This window comes from Rhinopithecus bieti, unplaced genomic scaffold, assembly GCF_001698545.2.
Source record: "Rhinopithecus bieti isolate Rb0 unplaced genomic scaffold, ASM169854v2 scaffold_22745, whole genome shotgun sequence".
Classification (NCBI taxonomy): domain Eukaryota; kingdom Metazoa; phylum Chordata; class Mammalia; order Primates; family Cercopithecidae; genus Rhinopithecus; species Rhinopithecus bieti.
This window is the reverse complement of record NW_016810815.1, coordinates 566,912-582,102: the sequence shown is the minus strand read 5'-3', so window position 1 is coordinate 582,102 and position 15,191 is coordinate 566,912. Positions and strand designations below refer to the sequence as shown.

Genomic DNA, 15,191 nt, shown 5'->3' with positions numbered 1-15,191 from the left:
AATCCATCTGCCATCTCTGGGCTAAACTACCACAATCCTATCTGCTCACAGCCACTGGGGGCTCAGAGGCTGGGCACACAGAAAAAGCCTACCTAACACAAGTTTGTTGCTCTCCATGCCCTTGTCACAGAAATTGAGTCCTCGTTCTAAAGTCCAGTTAACAAGTGTTCATGAGAAGGACTCCCCACTCCCCAGTCCCTTTGCCTGGCACTCAAGATTATGCTCACCTCCCCACCTTGGATAAGCAAGGGTCTATGCCAGGCCATGCCCTCGACTCACGCTTACCCCAACTCTGCTGGCTAAAATCCCTCCTGTCCTCGGAGATTCAGCTCAAACACCCCTCTTCCAGAATTTTTCCTTCCCTCTTCCCCTCTCTGGAGCCTGTCCTGTGCTTGCAACCCCTTGGGGCTCCAGTCAAGCCAGCATGGCTTAGATTCTGAAGTCAGACAGGAATCAAATTGTTCCACTAAATACAGTCAATAGGGTTATTCTTTTCTTTTCTTTTCTTTTTTTTGCTTTTTGAGACAGGGTCTCACTCTGTCACCCAGGCTGGAGTGCAATGGCATGATCTTGGCTCACCACAACCTCAGCCTCCCAGGTTAAAGCAATCCTCCTGCCTCAGCCTCTTGAGTAGCTGGGACCACAGGCGCGTGCCCCCATGCCCGGTCAATTTTTGTATTTTTAGTAGAGACGTGGTTTCATCATGTTGGCCAGGCTGGTCTCAAACTCCTGACCTCAGGTGATCTGCCCACCTCAGCCTCCCAAAGTGCCAGGATTACAGGCGTGAGCCACCAAAGTGCTGGGATTACAGGCCTGAACCACCGCATCCAGCCAGGTTATTCTTTTTGATTTAACACGCTCGCTGTAAAAAAAAACAAAAAATAAACAACAATAACAACAACAAAAATCAGAAGAGAATGAAAAAGTTTAAATAATCCATTATCCTGCCACCCCAAAATAACCTCTATTTCTATTTTGGTGAATTTCTTTCCTTATTTTGTTCTATGCCTATACAAACATACACACTTTCAGACATACAAAACGGAATCATCACTTTTAATGGCTACATATTACGCCACTGAACATGCCTGCTAATACATTGTTTCCATTACATCCCCCAGGCTGTAATGTAACCATTTTGTTACCTAATGGGGTACATTCTAGATGTGAAATGTGGGGGTGGGTTTCTCCCAGGGCTTTGGGCCACCTTTTGCTGTCCTGTGTATTGGTGGTGGGAGTGCGGAGGGGGACGACCACCCTTGCCAGCCCCCATTTCCTGCCTAGCCTTTAGAAGGTCCTAATACTTCAGTCACAGCAGTTTCCAGACCCCATAGTTCCGTCTAGGGACACACAAAGGAGGGATTCAGGACAACAAATCCAGCTCTCACTGCGGTTCCACAGTCCCCAGGCTAAAATCCCCATGCCAGCCCACCCACCCAGAACCATGGGGGGCCAGTGGCAGACCCCGGGCCTCCTGAACAGCACACCTTAGAGTGAGGAGTGGCAGCTCACGTCTGTAATCCCAGAACTTTGGGAGGCCAAGGCAGGCAGATCACTCGAACAGCACACATCTAAGACGGGTGATGAGATCCTGAGGCCCCAGGTGGGCACAGGACTTGCCACAGAGCTGAACCTGCTCCCTTTCCCACTCGGAGGGCTGTGTTTCCTCTTCTGTGACAGGAAAGCTAACCACAGCTGTGGAGATCCCGGGACATGTGAGCTCCCAGGGAAGACTGGCCATTTCTTTATAGCAATTTGCCCTCTGGTAATGATTTTAATTAATGACTGAGTGGTAATTGTTCGGTGTGTCTCCTGACCAGCCAGGAGCTCTACAAGGGCAGAACCAGGGTGAGACTGACTAGGCTGTTTCAGCCACACCAGCTCAGATCCAAGCCCTGGGTGGACCCTCAGTGGGTGCCCGCCCCAGGCCTGACACACAGGGGGTCACCAAGACCAGGGCCCAGGTGTACACCCTGCCCTACCCCCACCCCTCCATCCCTGCCTGTCACGCTCAGAAGCTGCAGAAGGCCAGGAATAGAGAGGAACCCAGAGAGAGAGCCGGTCAATCCAAGAAAGACTCTCTACCCGCCTCACCCTCGGGGCTCAAGGACAAGAATGAAGGGCTCAAAGCCAGTGAGTCACGCTTCGAGGAATACAGGCAGGAGGAAGGAAGTTGTGGATGGCCACACGGCTTCGTGTCTGCGGGTCTGAGACACAGAGGGGCCCAAACCACTCCTTCCACAAGGGCAGGGGGAAACTCACCACTCCAAACCCCTCCCACATCTGCCCTTTCCCTCTGTAACCACCCCCACCAACCACACACACACACATTCTGCACCTACCAGGCCCTTCATCCAGAGAGCTTTGGGATCCCCATGCTCCCAGGATGTAGGACCTTGCGATGGCATGCATTCATTCATTCGTTCCTGCTAGGGAACTAAAACAATTTGCACTAACAAATGTTCATTACAGTTATTGACTCCTGAGCATTTCTTGTGCTTTACACACATAATTTTTTAATAACCTTTACAATCCAGTGGGTTAGAAGTATTATCATGCCCATTTTACAGCTAATGAAACTAAGGCATAAAGTGTCACGGCACCTGACCTAGTGGCACTTGTTCAGCTGCTGGTGGAGCAAGTCTGAGCTGTGAGGCCACCTGTCTGCCTCAGGGGAGCCCAAGGTGAGTGAGCCCTCAGGTACTTGTATCATAGATGGGAATTAGAATCACAACCATGGGGCCGGGCGCGGTGGCTCACGCCTGTAATCCCAGCACTTTGGGAGGCCGAGGCAGGCGGATCATGAGGTCAGGAGATCAAGACCATCCTGGCTAACACGGTGAAACCCCGTCTCTACTAAAAATACAAAAATAAATTAGCCGGGCGTGGTGGCGGGCGCCTGTAGTCCCAGCTACTCTCCTGCCTCTCCTGAGGCAGGAGAATGGCATGAACCCAGGAGGCGGAACTTGTGGTGAGCCGAGATCGCGCCACTGCACTCCAGCCTGGGTGACAGAGCAAGACAACGTCTCAAAAAAAAAAAAAAAAAAAGAATCACAACCATGGTCTGGGCATGGTGACTCAAACACCTGTGATCCCAGCACTTTGGGAGGCCAGGCAGGAGGACTGCTTAGCTCAGGAGTTTGAGACCAGCCTGGGTAACACAGAAAGACTCTGCCTATACAAAATATAAAAATAAATTAGCCCCATGTGATGGTGCACACCTGGGATCCCAGCTACTGGGAAGACTGAGGCAGAAGGATTGCTGGAGCCCGAGGGTCAAGGCTGCAGTAAGCTATGATTGCAATACTGTACTCCAGCCTGAGCAACAGTGCAAGACCCTGTCTCAAAAACAAAAACAAAAAAGAATCACAATCATGTGAGAAGCGCTACAGGTACACACAGGTGGCCAAGGGGCTGTGGGAGCTCAGAGGAAAAGTCTGATCCAGCCTGCCAGGAGTGGGGCTACTGGCTGCAGGGCTCAGTCTGTGAGGGCACTTCAGGGTCTGGAATTGACCTTGAGGACACAGGGCAGCCTGGAAGGGTCAGTCTGAAGGAGGGTGACACAGGGTTAGTAGCAAGGTCACTCTACTACCAGAGGCTCTTACCCAACCCCTCCATTGAACCATGGGGGAAACTGAGGCCTGGAGGAGAGGCAGTTCACTCAAGGCCACAGAGGTCTGAAGCTGGACTGGCCTCCCATCTACGGAGTTGGATTCCCAGAAACCACACAGGGGACTGCAGGAAGAGGGGAGGGAGGGCGGGGGCTCAGCCCCAACTGCACAGGAAGTCTGCCAGGCTCCACCCGGGGGCCTCCAAGCAGGGCAAGCCACCCAGCCCCCAGCCTGCAGGGCAGGCACCAGAAACAGCTCCTCTCAGATTCTGCCACAGTCTCAGCAGGAAGACAGGAAAGCTGAGCTGGGCAGCCTGCTCTAGCCGGGCCGGGATTGGAGGTTTGGTCTCCCAGGACCAGGCCAGCTCTCAGGTCACTGAGAAAGTCACTCCTCTGCTCCAAGAGGGGCCCCTGCCTCTGACCAGAGAGAAATGAAGAGTTTCTGAGATCCCAGTTGGCCTCGGGTCAGGGTGAGAGAAAGGGCTCAGTGTATTCAAATAGTTGGCTCAAATCTTTCCCCACCCTACCACCCTCCTTGAGAGATGGGGTCACCTCCACTCTAAAGATGGAGAACTGAGGCCCAGAGAGAGACGCCCCTTGAGGTCACACAGTGAGCTGTGACTGCCCCAAGCTGGGCCAGGAGAGCTGACCCCAGGAGAGTCCTAAGGGGTCAGACCCTATCCCCTTGGAAGGAGGGGCTGCCCCTTTCCCCCTCCCCTTTTCCTGGCAGCCTGAAATACAGGAGTGGGGGTGGGAGGGGAGTGTGGCTTTGGCTTTTTAAGTCCAACACAGCCCCTCACTGTCTGTGCACAGACAGGCCTGGGCTGGCTCCTCGGACACAGGCCCATCTGTGAGGCCCCCACAGGGCTTGCTGCTCTCCCGGAGAGCTTGTTTGTTTACCCAGTTTTCATAATTATAAGTTCTGCAGCCCCACCCGGCCCAATCACTCCTTCCCTGACCATCCCTTGCCATCTGGGGCCCTGCACGGGTGCGCGGGGCAGGAGGAAGAAGTCGGAGAGGGAAAAGCTTCATGCTGGGGTCAAGGCCCTGGGTTCCAGCCAAGCTCTGCTGCCCCTGAGAGCATAGGCATGTCCCTTCCTCTTCCTGGGCCTCAGTTTACTCGGGCATGAGAAAAAGGAGGGGATTGGTTAAAGGAGCTCATGGGGTCCTCCAGGGCTAGGAGGAGGAGGGGTCTGGGCCTGAAAAGGAAAAGCAGACACTTCTCATCAGCACCTCAAAAATCAAGGCAGGGCTGGGTGAGAGGCAGACACCCCCAGCCCACGAGGCCTGCCCGTCCCAAAGCTCAAACCCAGCTCTCTTTTCTACCCTTCGCCTCCCAGAGAACACTGCACTCAAAAAAAGCAAAAACGAAAAGCAAAACAGAAGTGCAATTGTCAGCTCCCTCCTCCTCTAGATGCCTGAATCACCCCTTAAATCTCTGACAGGCCAGGCAAATGACACACAGCTTCCCTAAGAACTCAGCAAAAATGCAACTGCCATTTACTGGGCACCCTGCACAGGCCAGGAACTGCATAGTGCACATCCCAGAACCTTCACCCACCCCAAAGGCAGGGACCACCAGTCCCATCTTAGCGGCAGCTGGACCTCCAAGGAGGAGAGCTGTGTGCCAAAGGCCACACGGCTTTCACTGGCGGAAGCATACTGCCACCAGGTCAAGACCAGACACACTGCCTCTTGAGATGGGCCGCCTGAGTGTCGAAACCAACATACACTCCGGGAAACATAAAGATCCACAGACTTTGTACCATGAGCCACAGCACATCCAGCACGATGGAACCTTCTTGGCTGGCATGAGTTCCACGAGATCAGGGCTCATGTCACTGCTTCGTCCCCAGTTCCCAGCTCAGGTCAGGCACAGGACAGCTTTCAGAGCAAGCTCTTCCTTCAACGGCAAGATGGCCTCCTACAATATGGAGGTGCTGCACCTGCTCTGTGCCTTTAGTGCAACCTAAGGCCCACAGGTTCCCAGGAGGTCAGAGCTGGAAGGGCATGCCCCTTGCACAGATAGGCAAAGTGAGGAGGAGGCACAGAGAGAAGAAAGGGCTTGCCAGAGGTTGCCAGGCACCCATCCTGGGGAGCCTGCCTCCTAGCCCACACCTACCAGTGGCTCCTGGCAGGTGGAATAAATCAGAGGTGAGTGGAGCACGAGTGGGTGGGCGGCTTCTTCCCAAGGGGCTCCTTTTCTAGAAGGTGCTAAGCTTCACAAATTCAGCTGGATGCAAATAGTTCTGCTCAGCATGGGGCATGGGAAAGACGGATGGCAGCTGCAGTTGGCTTGGCCACAGACAGACGGGTGGGAAAGTGGGGTCTGCACTTTGCAAACCACAGTTCATTCTTCCTTGCCTCCTGGACGCCCAGTTACCCCTTGGGCCTCCACGCCTGCACGTGGACCCTCCACCCAGCACCCAGGCCAACACACAGCATTTCCGGTCTGCAAGAGGAGGGCCTCCCTTGGCCAATGTCCTGTGTGAGCCACACATAACAGTAACAGCGGATGAACCAGGAGCTGATGTTCACTGAGCGTGAAGAGCTCCAGCCACATCATCTCATCGACCCTACACAACAGCCTCGGGCGCCTGGGATACTGTTGTGCCCACTTTACAGATGAGGAATTTGAGGTCCAGAGAAGGGAGGGCAGCTGCCAAACGACAGGGCAGTCCTGACAGCATCTCAAAACCAGGTCCTCCGACTCCCGGCCTCTTTCTACTCTGCCCTTGGAGGGGAAGAAGGTTCTCATTTTCAGGGCTGCCTGGGAAGGGAGTGAGTTTCCTGTTACTGGAAGAGTGGGAGCGGAGGCTGCAAGACCAGTGGTTGGAGGTCTGCCTTGATAAAACAACCTACAGAATCTGGACAGGTTTCCCTGTAGCCAAGAGTCACGGACATCAGCTCGCCCCAGCCCTGCACAGCACCATCACTGAGGCCTGGCCACGCCACCTCTCTGTACACACATGTCCCTCACTGCACCTGACCCCCACCCATGCAGGTCCAGTTCCTCTCACCACGGGGTTCACCTCCTCCCATCCACACTTACAGCTGACCTACCGGTGCCACTTCTGCCTGAAAATGCCCCCAAGGCCTCCCCAGGACCCTCAGGACAAAAGCCCCTCCTTTCTAAGACCAGCCCTTGTGGTTCCCTCTACCTCCCCCATCCTGAGTCCCAGCAGGACTGGCCCACCCCAGGCCAGTCTCTCTTACACCTTACCGAGGAAGGCCTTTCCCTTTGGGAAAACTGCTTGCCCTGAGGAGGGACGGCCAGCCAGGAAGCACACGCAGGCAGGCACCATGTGATTGTGCAGCTGCGTGTCCCTGGTGCCCAGCACAGCGCCGGGCACACAGTAGGTGTTCAATAACTATTGATTGAATTAATACAAGAAATAAGGACTATGTGTGTCAGGGGCCAGAGCTCATCACACACCTTGATGGTCTCACAGGCATGCACATCTATTTCTACATAGAAGTCATCCAGCCCTGCCTTTGGAAGGCATCTTCAGACCCCTACAAAAGAGTTTTCAGAGGCAGAGAATTCCCAAGAGTAGATACTGGCCTTGAGGTCACAGATGGGGAAAAAAGGCACAGAGAGGCATGGCCATTGGGTCCAGAGTCACACAGCAAGTGGTCAATGGGACCAGGCTTCAGGCTTACAAGCCTTGTTCTGGACACATGGGTGGGCAAGGAGGGAGCATGTTCCCATCCATCTTCTCACCCTTTTCCTCTGTGCACTGCCAAATGCCAGGCACAGAGTGGATGCTGCTGCCGAGTGACTGACCTTGCTAGAACCATAGCCCCATCCCACTGCCCTCCAAGAACTCGCTAAATACCCCAGGTGTCCAGGGCCACAGGCTGGTGCTCCTCTGACCTTGGAAGGGAAGAAGGTTCTCATATTTAGGGCTGCGTAGGAAGGGAGTGGGTCATGTCAACTTCCTGGAGCACATGGCAGGGAGCAGGGGGTGCATGAGGCCACAGACGGACCAGACACATCTCCCTGGGTGTCAAGTTAGCTCAATAAAGTCACAATCATAACAGCTACCACTCACGTATTGTCACCTCCCACCAACACTGTTCTGCACCAACCAGGGGACTTGACCCTCACACCTCGAGATGCCAGAACTATCATCCTCATGGAAGGAAGGCTGTGAGGCTCAGAAAGGGTGACTAACTTGCCCCCAGACACCAGTCCATCCAGTGGCAGAGCCAGGACTCGAATCCAAGCAGTCTGACTGGAAAGCCTTCCCCAAAACCTCTGGGCTCCCTGCTTCTTCAGGCTCACCATCCACTATGTCACCAGGCAGGCCCCTTCACCTCTGTGGGCCAGAAGCAGCCCAGCTCCAAAAAAACAGGACCAGTCCCAGGGGGTGGACACTTCCTGTTCTTCCAGTTTTAAAATCTGTGAGATCAAAAGATTGTAGCCTTCCATGACTCAGGCCCTAAGATTCTACCAGGAGAAGAGAATGGCTTTGCTCCACCCTTACGGGTTTTAAACCTAGGCATCTGCCCTGACTCCTTCCTTAAACCTCTGCCCAGCAGCGTCTACACAACAGCCTTCTTCCTCCAGCACAGAAGTGGATGGGGTGGGGCAGGGGAAGGAAAAAGCAGTGCAGGAATTTCTGCAACCGCAGGATGATGCTTGCAGGAGCCCGGGGTGGAGTGAGTCATGAGCTCTGCCCGTGGGGAAGGACGGGGGTGGGCGCAGGGAAGGAGAACGGGGCTGGTCAGAGGCTGTGAGTCTCAGACTGAGTAATGATGGGTGGGATAGATTTGTGCAACCTATGGGAGGCAGTCTGACACGAGCTGCTGTATTCCCACTTGGCTCCTCCTCCCACTTCCTTTCCCCACCTCCAAAAGCTTACCTCTCTAGGAGGCCTCTTTCAGTGTCCCCCTACCCAATCTGGACACCACGGACAACATAGTCATAGCGGAACGTGGTTTAAACAGCTAAGGCCTTGGACTACTCAGTCCAAGCCTGCCACTGAGGTGCGGATTCAATGAGATAATACAGACAAAGGAAGGCTTGGCACATAGCAAGTCCTCAGTTAAACCGTTGCTAATCTTTACAGTTATCACCCTGAGCCTGATTATCTATTTGAGGACAGAGGGACATTTTCAAATAGAATAAAATGTAGCCTTTGGGGATGCTTCCAGGGAGGTTTTAATGACCTGGGAGAGACGTTTATTATAAATCACGTAGTGAAAGAAGCGAGACAGAAACTTTGGTCTCAGCAAAGTGTAATGATCGCCACAGAAGGGAAGTACCTCCAGAGGATGAAGTGGTTATCGCAGGATGGCGGGTGAATGGTTCCTATTCCTGTTTTTCCACTTCACTCCTCAGACAGCAGGGAGGGCAGCCATGGCCCAGCGTGGGTTTAGAAAGGTCTCTTTGGCAGTGTGTGTGGGAAGGACTAGAGGCTCCGAGGAGGCTGGAGCAGCTCCGAGTAGGCGAGGCCGGCACTCAGGCCCCAGCAGTGGGAAAGGAACAGAGTCGGGGGAACTAGAGGAGGCTGGATGGAGGGGAAGGCAGGGTCAAAGCCAACAAAAGCATGTTATGTAAGACTCAACAGAGAGACACCAGCATCCTCAGATGCTTCACCCCCAGGGGCTGACCCAGACCTTGGCTAAGGGCAGCAGCCCGGGCCCAGGCACTGCTTCCGGCCAGCCTGGTCTCTCTGCAAAGTCCAGGGGAGCAATGAGGAAGCCACATAGCAGGGTGAGGGGTGGCAAAAGGTGGAACCCCTCCATCCCTTCACTCTTGGCACCTACAGCCACTTCCCAAATGTTGAGAGGTAGTTTTTTTTTTTTTTTTTGAGACAAGAGTCTCACTCTGTCACTCAGGCTGGAGCGCAATGGCACGATCTTGTCTCACTGCAACCTCCGCCTCCCGGGTTCAAGCGATTCCTGTGCCTCAGCTTCCCAAATAGCTGGGACTATACGCACGCACCACCAGGCCTGGCTAATTTTTTTAGTAGAGACGGGGTTTCATCATGTTTGCCCGGCTAGTCTCAAACTCTTGACTTCAGGTGATCCGCCTGCCTCGGTCTCCCAAAGTGCTGGAATCATAGGCGTGAGTCACCACACCCAGAAGAGAGGTACGTTTTTAAAATAACTTTGGAAAAAGGCATTATTTGTTTTGCTCAATAAATAATTAAGACACCCTTCTCATATCTGGTTGTCAAAAGGAGGAAAATGCTCAATGCTAAGGTCCACCTTGGCAGGACAGTGTCAAACGTCTGCTGCCTTCTTAAAGGCTATGTGTCCGTCTATCAAAAGGTGACCCAGGCCAGGCTTGGTGGCTCACGCCTGTAATCCCAGCACTTTGGCAGGCAGAGGCAGGTGTATCACCTGAGGTCAAGAGTTCGAGACCAGCTTGACCAATATGGTGAAACCCTGTCTCTACTAAAAATACAAAAATTAGGCCAGGTGCGGTGGCTCAAGCCTTTAATTCCAGCACTTTGGGAGGCTGAGACAGGCAGATCACTAGGTCAGGAGATCGAGACCATCCTGGCTAACACGGTGAAACCCCGTCTCTACTAAAAAATACAAAAAACTAGCCAGACGAGGTGGCAGGCGCCTGTAGTCCCAGGTACTCAGGAGGCTGAGGCAGGAGAATGGCATAAACCTGGGAGGCGGAGCTTGCAGTGAGCTGAGATCCAGCCACTGCACTCCAGCCTGGATGACAGAGCGAGACTCCGTCTCAAAAAAACAAAAAACAAAAAACAAAAATTAGCCAGGCGTGGTGGTGGGCGCCTGTAGTCCCAGCTACTCAGGAGGCTGAGACAGGAGAATTGCTTGAACCCAGGAGGCAGAGGTGGCAATGAGCCGAGATCATGCCACTGCACTCCTGCCTGGGCTACAAAGCGAGACTCCGTCTCAAAAAGAAAAAAAAAAATGACCCAGGAGTTCTATTTCAGGGCCTCTCTGATACTGGAACATTACCAGGTTTGTACCAGCAGGTTCAAGCAGCACTATGAGTACTAGCAAAATGCTGGGAACAACCCAAATGACCATTCACAAGGGGCTGGGTAAATGAAGCATCCATGCACAGAAACGAACTCACCAAGAGAAGAATGAGGTAGTCTTGTGTGTTCTGACACAGAAAGATGTCCACCAGTTTACCAAGTGAAAAAAATCAAACCACAGAAGCATTGAGTAAGATCTCTTTTTATAGGTCGGGCGCAGTGGCTCACACCTGTAATCCCAGCACTTTGGGAGGTCGAGGTGGGTGGATCACCTGAGGTCAGGAGTTTGAGACCAGCCTGGCCAACATGGTGAAACTGTCTCTACTAAAAATACAAAAATTATCTGGGCATGATGGTGCACGCCTGTAATCCCAGCTACTCAAGAGACTGGGGCAGGAGAACTGCTTGAACCTGGGAGACGGAGGTTGCAGTGAGCTGAGATCTTGCCACTGCACTCCAGCCTGAGCGACAAAGTGAGACTTCATCTCAAAAAAAAAAAAAAAAAAAAAAATCTCTTTTTATAAACCAGGCTATTATGAGCATGTAGAGAGAGAGGTAGGTTTGGAAACGGTGACACACCACACTTAAGTGACTTCTTCTGGGAAGTGAGATTTAAGGGAGAAAGATGGAGGGTGCTTTTGTTTTTTATTTTACCCTCCTAAATTGTTTGTGCATGTGTTACTTTTGCTCAGGCAATCCTTCCACCTCAGCCTCCCGTGTAGCTGGAACCACAGGCACACATGATCATGCCCGGCTAATGTTTTGTATTTTTACTAGAGACAGGGGCTTTGCCATGTTGCCCAGGCTGGTCTTGAACTCCCCAGTTCAAGCAATCCACCCTCCTCAGCCTCCCAAAGTGCTGAGATTACAGGCGTGAGCCACGACGCCTGGCCTGTGCATACATTACTTTTGCAATTAGACAAAATGTTCAGTGGTTGCCTAGAGTTAGGAGGGACTAGGAGGAAACAGGAGCAACTACTAAGGGAGTAAGAATAAGGGGTTTCTTTCAGGGCTGATGAAAACGCTCCAACTTTGACGATAGCAAAGGTTGTGCAATTCTGTGAATATACTAAAAACCACTGAAGTGTACACTTTAGGTGGATGAATTGTATGGTAGGTGAATTATGCCTCAATAAAGCTGTTATTTTTGACTGGGTGTGGTGGTTCACACCTGTAATCTTGGCACTTTGGGAGGCTGAGAAGGGCAGATCACCTGAGGTCAGGAGTTCAAGACCAGCCTGACCAGTATGGTGAAATCCCCATCTCCACTAAAAATACAAAAATCAGTCGAGCATGGTGGTGCGTACCTGTAACAGAGGGCTGAGGCAGAAGAATCGCTTGAACCCAGGAGGTGGAGGTTGCAGTGGGCTGAGATTGTGCCACTGGACTCCAACCTGGGAGAGAGAGTGAGACTCTGTCTCCAAAAAAATAAAAAGATGTTAGCTGAGGGGCAGGAAGCTCACACCTGTAATCCTAGCACTTTGGGAGGCCAAGGCTCCCAGAGGAGACTTGCTTGATCTCAAAGGAGGATTGCTTGAGCCCAGGAGTTCAAGACCAGCCTGGGCAACGTAGGGAGACCCTGCCTCACACACACACACACACAAATTAGCTCGGCATGGTGGCGCATGCCTGTAGTCCCAGCTACTTGGGAGGCTGAGGTGGGAGGATCACTTGAGCCCAGGAGGTCAAGGCTGCAGTTAGCTATGATGATGCCACTGCACTCCAGCCTGGGTGACAGAGCAAGACCCTGTCTCAGAAAAAAAAAAAAAAGATACTCCAAGGTTGCAGAAGTTATATTGGGACCTTGAGCTGGCTTCAGTCTGGGGGAGATTTGTGGGGAAAATTTGGGATTGTTAGACCCTCAGAGCTGAAAGGGACTTCAGCCATCGAGTAGCCCACACACTTCGGTTCACAACTAGGGAAACTGAGACCCAGGGAGAAGAAGTGGCCTGCCCAAGGATCCTCAGGCCTCCCAGCTCCCGGGCCAGGGCTTCTTCCTCCCCGCACACTCCCTCGTGTAAGGAGGCGGGAGTCATCCTGCCACCAGCCCCGCGGGGCTCCTGATGTGGAAACAAGCCTCTGCTTGCCAGGGGCTTTGAAATCCCAGGATGAAAGGTGCCGTGGCAGCAAAACAGCACCGTGGCCGGGAGCACGCCTGACCTTTGCCAGGACTTGCAGGCAGGCTGGCATTCACCTGCTTACCTGCTTGGGGCGGACACAAAGCTACAGGTCAAACCTCGGAACCCTAACAGGCCTGGGAGCTCAGAGCAGTATGGGAAGCGATGTCTCTAACTCTGACATTTCTACTGGGGCAGAGAACAAGGCCTCAGGTAGGGAGGGCTCTGGAATTTTAATTGCCGGCTTTGAGAGTACCTACTGCTCCTTGGGTGGGGTGAAGAGGGTGCCTGGATCACTGGAGGCGGCAAATACACGCCCTCATTCCCTTCCAGCAGAGATTTCTAAGGCAGTTCACTTCCTATGGAGGAGGCTAGGAGGCTTCCCGGCTGCCCCCTTCCAACACCCCACCCCTCCACATCAGGAACTCTCCTCAGGTGAGTCTGGACCAGGAATTCGAGGCGTTTAAAGAGGGTTATAAATAGCACTGAAGTGTGGAGAAGAGAGAGACCAGCAGGCTCTGAGTGGGCACAACTTTCTTCCACCCAGCCTGGTACCCAGAAAACAAATCCAACCCTCTCCAGTAAAGGACACTTCACCTTCTGTGGTCTCAGTCCACTCCCCTGTAACATGCCAGGGGAGAGAGGGTGGGCTGGCAATTCTCAGCCCAGGAGACAGGAAGACAGGGAGGCCCAGCACTGAGTATGGGGAGAGGAAAAACCCCACCGAACGCATGGCACACCCCACCCAGGCCACTCGAGGGGCCTCAACAGGAGGTCCTGAATGGAGGGACTGTTACAGAGCCCCAGGAGGCTGCTGTGACAGGGAGGGGACAGGAAGGCTCCGCCCTGGCCCTTCCTCCTCCCTGAGTCCGGACCTGGTCCTACAAGGAGGCTTTCCAGGACTTAACCCCACACTGGTGAGAGGCTAGAGAGGGTCCGATTCATTTGCACATCACCCCAATCACCCCTGTGCCCAGCCAGCCCCAGGCCTAGAAAAAGGGAGGGACTCTGGCCTTAGGACTTGGCCCAGGACCACAGTCATTTGGCAGACCTCCCCAGCACCTCCCTGGTGCCCAGCATGGGTGCGGCCCTGGAGACATGGAGTTAAAGGACACCTGGCCGCTGCTCTCAGGGCTTCTTGCTCTCAAAGGAGCGTGGAGAACACGGTGGTGAAATTCTACAGGACACAAAAATAAGTGCAGGCAGACGCGGTGCTCAGGGCCCACTAGACAGTGAGGGGCAACCCACCTGAACCGTCATCCCACGTATAAATGCCTCTCTGATGCCAGGCTCTGTGCTAAGCAAGCCATATGAGTTACTTCACATAAGCCTCCCAACAACTCATTAATAAGGAAGAAAGCACTGACCCCATTTCAAAGAGGAGAAAACCAAGGTGTACAGGACTGATGTCTGGGGAGCAAATGCTGGGATTCCACCCAGGGCAGCTCCACCAGCCAGGAGAGCTCGGCCAGAGAAGAGTTTCTCAGGCAGCCGAGATCCTCATCCTATCTCCACCTTCTCCAGAGTCTGTGGGGAAAAGGAACCCAGGCCTCCACTGCAGCTCCGGCTTCCCCAGGAGCCTTGGGGACAGCTGTCCTTGGAAGAAGTGGCCACTGTTCAGTAACAGGCTGAGAGCAGGGTTGGCTGAAGGACGGGGTTGAAGAGGCTGGCGACTGGCCCTGAGGGCCCCCCACTCTGGTGACCAGTCCCCTGGCCCCTGCTGCTGGCAGAGGCAGCCTGCTGTCTGAGCCAAAGGACATGGAACCCCACCGCCTCCGGGGCGCCCTATCCATCCCTGGCCCCGCTCCCCAGGATCAGTCCCGGGCCTTCATGGGCCCGTCCTCAGGAAGCCTCCGCCACGTGTACCAGGGCTGGGGCCCGGCAGAGCCGGGGACGGGACGGCTGGGGAGAAAGGTGAGCGCGCGCTGGCTGGGTCAGGGAGATCCCAAAGCTGATAGCGGACGGGCTTGGAACGCTTCTGGGCGGGGACAGTCAAGGGTGGGTGGCAGGCTGCGACCCCTGTCCCAGCTCGGCCAGGGGTTGTAGGCTGAGGGTCCGCCAAGCCCGGGATCCGAAGGGGTTCCGGGACAGAAGGGGTTCCGAGTCCCCTTGAGCGGGGAAAGGTGGCGCTCAGAAGAGCGCGGGAAGGGGCGCCCAGGCTCGGAGGGAACGAGCTCTGACGCTGGGCGCGCTCCCTGGCGGCTCCCACCCGCCCGGCCTGACTCCCGGAGCTCCCGGCCCCGGCGCCGACTGCTGGCCGGGGCGGGGGCGTGGTCCGGGGGTTCTGGCGGGACCCTGGGCGCGCGTGGCGCTGCGCGACCCTCACCTGCGATGTGCTGGCGCCGGGCGTCGTCCAGGTGTGTGGACAGCACGTCTCCCATGGCCAGGAGTCGTCGCGGCCGGATCCGGCCGACGCCGCTGCTGTTGCCCGCGCTGCTCAGGCGGACGCCGCTGGCGCCATGGAGCCCGGCCCGCCCTGCTTCCCCCGCTCCC

At 54.4% G+C, this 15,191-nt stretch overlaps 1 protein-coding gene across 1 annotated transcript in view; it reads right to left on the bottom strand.

Moving 5' to 3' along the window:
- Positions 1–15,185, bottom strand: part of NIBAN2 (niban apoptosis regulator 2) — a 65,335-nt gene extending 50,150 nt beyond the window's left edge. The window contains exon 1 of the mRNA XM_017892820.1: positions 15,025–15,185. Coding sequence (XP_017748309.1) covers positions 15,025–15,079 — 55 coding nt within the window. The 5' untranslated portion in view covers positions 15,080–15,185. The remainder of the gene's footprint in view (positions 1–15,024) is intronic.
- Between the last annotated feature and the right edge of the window lie 6 nt (positions 15,186–15,191).